At 33.4% G+C, this 7,533-nt stretch overlaps 1 protein-coding gene across 1 annotated transcript in view; it reads left to right on the plus strand.

Annotated features, from left to right (window-relative positions):
• LOC132724884 (uncharacterized) overlaps positions 1-6,591 on the plus strand; it is a 23,634-nt gene extending 17,043 nt beyond the window's left edge. The window contains exons 11-18 of the mRNA XM_060709855.1: positions 196-237; positions 895-971; positions 1,518-1,704; positions 2,816-3,045; positions 3,519-3,635; positions 4,522-4,667; positions 5,411-5,554; positions 6,212-6,591. Coding sequence (XP_060565838.1) covers positions 196-237; positions 895-971; positions 1,518-1,704; positions 2,816-3,045; positions 3,519-3,635; positions 4,522-4,667; positions 5,411-5,554; positions 6,212-6,549 — 1,281 coding nt within the window. The 3' untranslated portion in view covers positions 6,550-6,591. The remainder of the gene's footprint in view (positions 1-195; positions 238-894; positions 972-1,517; positions 1,705-2,815; positions 3,046-3,518; positions 3,636-4,521; positions 4,668-5,410; positions 5,555-6,211) is intronic.
• The last annotated feature ends 942 nt before the right edge of the window (positions 6,592-7,533 follow it).

Below are 7,533 nucleotides of genomic sequence, written 5' to 3' on the forward strand. Positions count from 1 at the left end.
AAACTTCGACTATTTATTTCGAAAGTTGAATAAGCCATTTATTTAAAAATGTATTTAACATTGTCCATTTATTTCATATAAGATTTGAATAGAAAAATAGAAGGCCAAGTCATTGAATTACAGAAACAGATATGTTTAGTAAATTAATGGATGAATTAAACAAATGATTTCAGTGTTTCAGTATTTAAATTTCAGATGTCTGCCCAGCATTATAGAGATTCTGTATACTGTTGTCCTGTAAGTATGTGTTTTAGTCAGGAACTTAAACAATGAAAAAAATTTCCTGAAGTCTTCATTTTGTAAGTGATATAAAATTGTTCATAAATTTCCTTACTATCATATTGCAGAACAGTTTTGGAAGTCAATACTGTTGAATGTTAATTTTTGTAATATTGGTTTTTTTCATGCCTCATCTGAAGGGGTCATATAGATTTCCGCTTGTCTACCTATCATGCTGTTTTTCCATAGACTTTAAAAATACTGGAATGAGGGGAAATCCATCTCAAATAGAAGGGTTCTGTGACCTAGTGGTTAAGGTGTCTTCCCCGCAACCTATGGATCATTGGTTTGAGCCCTCAGTGGGTCAAGACCATGTTCATATGGCACCAGTTCTGGATGGACTGGAAAGTGATTGATATAAGTTGCAACAACTTGTTTCTCAATCAAGCTTAAATAAATATGTTTAAACAAAACTAATAGGCACATTTTCTAGTTCATATTAAAATGTTCAATTTGAGCAGCTGCTTGTACAAACTAAGTTATATTTCTACAATTTCTTTTTGCAAAGAAATCCAAGTATGCTCATAGAATTATAACTAGGAAAAAATAAAATTTAGATGTAACAGAAAAAAGTAGTAATGTAACAAATTTGTATAGCATATTTGTTTTATACAGGTATGTTCAACACCAGCTGATATGACGGAGGATTTTGTTCCATTAACAAATGCTGCCAATCATAAACCAAAAACAAGGTTAGTTTATAATATTATCTCATACATTTACATTTCTTCTGTATGATTTTATATTTGTTGTACGAATACATTGCAATGAGGATGATTATGCACCCAGTAGTTGTAACCAGTGCCATCCTGCCCTATGGGGACTTTGACGTTTGCATTGTACTCACACAGGCATTAGAGTCACACTTTGGTTCAGTTTTTTTTGTGCAAGTTTTTATTTCCAAAACTACAGAAGGAAAATGGGTTGAAAATTCACACTCATATTTGAGAACATAATAGGAGGCCACTGTACAAGGGCCGTAACTCTAATATGGATTTTGACTTAATTGTAGCCCTTTTTGAACTCGGGCTTTTATTTTAACTTTCTAGCACTGAGAATAGTGGAGTATGTGTGCAACTGACAGCTCTTGTTTATTCACAGGATTGTTGCTTTATCAGGTTAATAGAAATAAATTGTACAAGGGCCATAACTCTAACATGGAATTTGACAAAATTGTAGCCCTTTCTGAACTTGGGCTCTTGTTTTTCTTTTCACTGACAGCTCTTGTTTATTTACAGGATTGTTGCTATACCTATATCATACCGATGTGAGAAAGACATATCCGGGGCAGATAATCCATACCTGTTTGCACATCCATCTTTACTGAACCTACCTAGTAACTTGACTGGTCAACATATCTATACGTGTATACAAACCATCAGACCTGACATGAACAACTTTAAAATATTGCTCACAGACGGCACGGTAAGTGAATGTTTAGTTTATACAAATTTATTTTAATTTGATTGTGTGAGAAGCTATAAGCTTATTGAAACACTCTCAAATCAGTTCCTGGAACCAACTAGTTTTAAACAATGAATGTAAAGATTCTTGCTCAAGGAAATAGCAACTTGCCCCTGACAGGGTTTGAACCCAGGTGGTCAGCAATCCTTAGATTACTAGTCTCAACCAAGATGAAGTTAATCTTTGTTACCCATTTGTGAACATGTAGGGCAAAATAGGTTCAGACGTCATATTTAGAATATTTTATCATTGATGAATACAAGATGTGGTTGTTAGTAATTAGTAGTTATTAACATGTAAGAGGTCAAAGTTTTAACCCTTTACCTCATATATACGCTAATCAATGCACTTTTGACCCCCCCCCCCCCCCTTTTTAGGTCTGAAATAGTGAAAAAATGTCCTATTTGGGTCCCTATATTGGGGTTTGAAGGGGGCGGATTTCCCCTCATTGCCTAGAAAAATTTGGACTTGTGAGAGGCTGAAAATGACCCCAGGTCGATCACAAGGTAAAGTGTAACCAACGCTGAAAAGCCTTTGACTCTATCTCAATCCCTTGTGAAGTTGCAGCACTATGAAATAAATTTTGATGGAAAAAAAAAATAAGTCATTTTCTCCTTGGCAATTTATCTTGGGACATTTAGTCTAATGATCTTTTGTCTCTCACTGCTGAATTTAAAATACATCATGTCACTTGTATAGAAATTGGTAATTGCTGGTAAGTTATCCAGGAAAACCTGTTAAATGTATCAACCTGTAATATATGACCAAAAATGTGTTAGAATTTGCATAAAAATCAAAGAAACATTGTGTATTTAGGCCTTTATCAATTGGAATAATGGATATACATGTGTAAACAAATTCATAACTTGACATATCAATTTAATTATGTCTCTGCATAATTCAAACGTGTTTCACAAAATCATACCTTTATTTTTTCAATAGGAAAAAAGCAAAATCAGTGATGCAAAAAAATAAAATAATAAGATTAGCTAAAACTTGAAGATGTTTTTATGTATATTTATTGCTGTTCAACTGTATTGAATGTGTAACTGATTTGTGATACTGTTACCAGGGTTTACACTGCTCACGATGTCTGTACATGGAACACTGTACAGGGTGTGAAATACCTGCGGATGGTGAAGCTATATTACGTCCTGGTGATAATCTGGCTGTCAGCGTACAATCAGTGACGGATGATCAGGTGACGGAGTATCAACGCGTTAATCAACATAGATCTATGGAGAAACAACGTTCTCATGAACCAGTCACTCTACTAGACTGCTTCAGTGCTTTCACACAAAGGTACTGGTTGATTTGTCAACCGAATTTTCTAAAACTTTAGTTCATTTGTATCTTAGACTTTGACCGAAATGTACATCTCTGGAATATTTATTGTCAATTTGACAAAACAGATTAGACTTAATTAATGCACAGTGGAACTGTATGTTTTATGTAACCACAACAGATGGTAAATTTCAGATTCAGGGTGTCTGTGGCTGAGTGTTTGTCATTGACTTCAAAGAACTTGCCCCTCACCGCTGTGAGCTCAAATCTTGACAGGGACTTTGAATTTTTTCATGTGAGGAAGTTAGCTTACAGAATGTTGGTGGTTCTACTAAAGTGCCCGTTCTTGCCTGCAATAATGTATGGGCACCGGAATTATTCCTCTACCAATTAAAACTGGAAAGTGGCCACATGACCTATACTGTTAGTGTGACTTAAAATCCAACCCCAAAAAAATATAAATAATTATTGAATGTTTTTTTATTACACAGTGAAGAATTAGATGAACAGAATCCATGGTTCTGTCCTCACTGTAAGGAGAATCAGAGAGCCAAGAAAACCATGACAGTATGGCAGTATCCTGATACACTTATTATACATCTTAAACGGTTGGTATATACAGAAATTATTTCTTTACGAACATTGCATTCACTGGATCACTTGTTCCTTAAAACAGGTTCTGTACCAGTTTACAATTAATTTACAGTTCTCTTAGGTTAACGATACTGACATTAAGTGAGATTGGACTTAACTCTGCTTGTGGGAATTCGTCTTTGGAACTGGTATTATTTTATTATAGAGGGCAATCCAGCTTGCTAAAGAAATTGTGTTTCTACCCAGATATCTGGTCATTCTGTGAAATACTTAATGAATGGAAACCTCTGTGTCTTCCGATATGAAGGCTTTTAAAATCTCATGACTTTATCAGTTAGTCATATAACTTTTAAGACTGTTAGTCACATTTTAATTAAAGTTTGAAATTTGGGAATGTGTAAACTGCTAAATATAAGTTGTTATGTGGATCTTTTTCATTGTTTATAATTATACTGCTTTCAAGATATACTATGCTCATCCTTGAGTAAAATATTATAATCACAGAAATTATTGAAATCTATGAAATTCTTACTGAATGTGTCTAATTTGAATAAAAGAATGAATAAATTATGTATGGGAAGCTGCATTCCCTATTACAGACCAAGTAAAGTTGGTCTTTTCTATAAAAAACTGCCTGTTTTTTTATGACACTATATATTCATATTGTGACCATCATAGTGTGTAGAATTTTAAACATAACATATCTACTATGTGTGAAGTCAACACACGTTTATTTTATGTTTACAAAGAGACTTTGTAGTAATTATCAATATTTTCCAATATCAAATTTGAGCATAGTATATCTTTAATTAAGATTCATATAATATTGATATAGTGAAATACATGTTTAATTGAATTAAATTATTTTGTTATAAATTGTTATGAACTGTTTTATTACAGATTTGTATTCCACGAACTGTCCAGTACTAAAGTAGACAACAAAGTTGTTTTCCCTATCGATAACCTTGATCTCAATTGTTTTATCTCGGGACCAAAGACCAAGAACCTCATGTATAATTTATACAGCCTTGTGTGTCATTTCGGAGGTAAGAAATTTTTATTACATGCTTTTCGGTGGTTTATAGAATTATATCAGTGAAATATAAAATTGATAATTTCACTGTTTTAAACAGCTTTTCATTTAGTATTACATGTATTAGGTTTAATGTTTCTTTGCATTTAATAAAAAGAAAATTTGTTTAGTTTAGTGTAAGATCGAAATATATTTCACCTTGTGAACATCAAAAGTTCATATTTCACTTGTGGCTGTGCCACTCGTTAAATATACTATTTGGTGCTCTGTGGGTGAAATATATTCCGATCTTACACTGAACTAAACAAATATCCTCTATATTGTTAAATAATCTAAATGTCTTGCTGGTAAAATTTGGTCATTATGATTACTAACCCTTTACTTATTGTGGGCTAAAATGTGCTTGCGAACTGCAGAAATTTTCGTGATGAAAAAAAAGGAGAAAAGACTGCCATAGGTTAGAGAGGTTCAAAAATTATTTTCATGCCCTATCACTCAGATTTGTTATACCATATATAATGAATCTACCAGTATGATGATTGCAAATCAAGTCACATCATTCTGTGCCATCTAGCACTGTTTGCTAGTCAGTTGGTACATAGAACTACATGTATTTTTAAACTTTCCCCTGATAAATGATGAATGTTTCCTTCCAGGTTGAATAATGGACGTGTCCATTAAAGGCATTATGGTAAAAGTTAAGTGTGGTTAATTTTATTCATTTCCGTACTGTACGGTTATTTTCATTCATTACAGGTGCCAACTCTGGTCATTACACAGCGTACGCTAAACATCCTGTAGGAGGACAATGGTATTACTACAACGATGAAACCGTGACAGAGACTCATCCTGGTGAAGATGAATTTACCAGCACTTATGTCCTCTTTTATCAAAGAAAAGGTATGGGAAAATATTGTGAAAAATTTGAGGTTGGTTTATGTCAAGTCATTAGTATATTCCAGCCCCAGAGAGTCAAGGAGATTTGGTGTGAGAAATTAGATCTGATCATCTATTTGCACTGTATTGTGTATGCACTGGTTAGTTTTTGCGCCAAAAGAAGTAAGGGGTAATGTCATTGGGATAGTACCTGTGGGGTTGGAGTTGGTCATGAATTTTGTATTTCATCTGTGTTAAAAGTTTTCTGCTGTTCACAAATATGTTCCTAATGTGTAAAATTGAAAGATTACAGCTGTTGCTTTTACATTTCACCACAGTCATATTTTTAAGATGATGTAGAACATTCAAAATACCTGGCTTGGAAAGATCCCAGGTAGCCATCTGAAAAAGTGGCCTTTATAGCTCTGTTTTCTTCAGAATCTGATGTGGTTATATTTTCTTATTCAAGTTACTTAATTTTGAAAATTTATTTATTGCACTGAAGCTACATGTTAATACAGTATATGTTTCTGTGAAGGACAAATATATCATGATATGTGTTTTCAAAATACCTGTGAGAAATTCTTTTATGTAATGAATTTTGTTTTGTATTCAGACAGAACATGTATTACTACTTTATGCATTAAACATACTTTATGATAGAGTTTTCATCCATTTTAGGCACAGATAAGGCTTTACAGATACCAGATGATCTTGACCTTGGCTTTGAAGCAGACGTCACAGATCCCGAAGCTTCTAGCAGCATTCCAAGTGTGATTTTCCAACCTCCACAGGAGGACATTACCCTCAATTTGAATAACAAAACAACCACAGCTCCACCTACTTCCTGTGAAACTGCATCATCTACTTCCTGTCACCAGGTGGCAGCATCGACAGGTGCTTGTGACTTGTTTAATTCAGCTGACCAATCAGATGCTTACAAAGTAGATTCAAGCAGTGTGAGGGCGGAGCTAGCTGAAGCTGACAGCACTGGTCCTTCATATGAATTCTATTCCTAATTTGAATTTCATTATAAATGAGCCGCGTCACGACAAAACTAACATAATGGGTTTGCGACCAGCATGGATCCAGACCAGCCTGTGTATTTGCGCAGTCTGATCAGGATCCATGCTGTCGCTATCAGTTTCTCTACTTGTTAAAGGGTTTGTAAGCGAACAGCATAGATCCTGATCAGACTGCACAGAGGCACAGGCTGGTCTGGATCCATGCTGGTTGCAAACCCACTATGTTGGTTTTGTCGTGACGCGGCTCAAATATTGGCACACAAAAGAACAACATATAAAATGTTATCAGTACCTCACTTTTATTTAAAATATTTAATGATCAAAATAAGTTTAAATTGAAACTTTATATGTGTTGTGAAGTTGGATTTTGTATTTTTTTAATTAATCTCTTTGTTATCATTATTATTTATCAAACAGTTTTGATAAATTGAAAAAGGGAATAATATTATAACATTGATTTTTCCCTTTTTTCATTTAATTTATTTCCGCTGTCAGGGCAAGCATTATGATATAGGTGTTTGTAAATTTAAGACTGTCTTGTTGATGTTGTTTACCAATAGTATATTAGAATAATTTTGAGATTTTGAATGTTATTTAAGGACACAGATAGTCTCAGTAATTATTACCATTTTTAATTTAGAAAGGTCAAGAATGTGTTTTGTAATATTTTAAAAACTATTTATAATTTTCAAGCATATTAGATATCACCTGAACACGAGAATAGTGCTGACTGTGAAATAATTTGTCATAAAGGTAGGAAAATGTAAACAAAGAAGTAAAGAAGTATTTTCACTTTAATACAAAATTCTGAATCACTAAAATTGTAAAAATTGACCAAAAAAAAAAAAAAGTTAACAAAAGAAGCAAAATATTGTTTAGCTTTATGGTCGATGATGTCATTTTGAAATTGTAATAGGGCAGCCAAAAATAAAAAAACTTTTTGAGAAATGAAATAAAACAGCAATGGGCCTTTAACTC

Source organism: Ruditapes philippinarum, unplaced genomic scaffold, assembly GCF_026571515.1.
Source record: "Ruditapes philippinarum isolate M1 unplaced genomic scaffold, ASM2657151v2 ctg713_1_1_1_1, whole genome shotgun sequence".
Taxonomy (NCBI): Eukaryota; Metazoa; Mollusca; class Bivalvia; order Venerida; family Veneridae; genus Ruditapes; species Ruditapes philippinarum.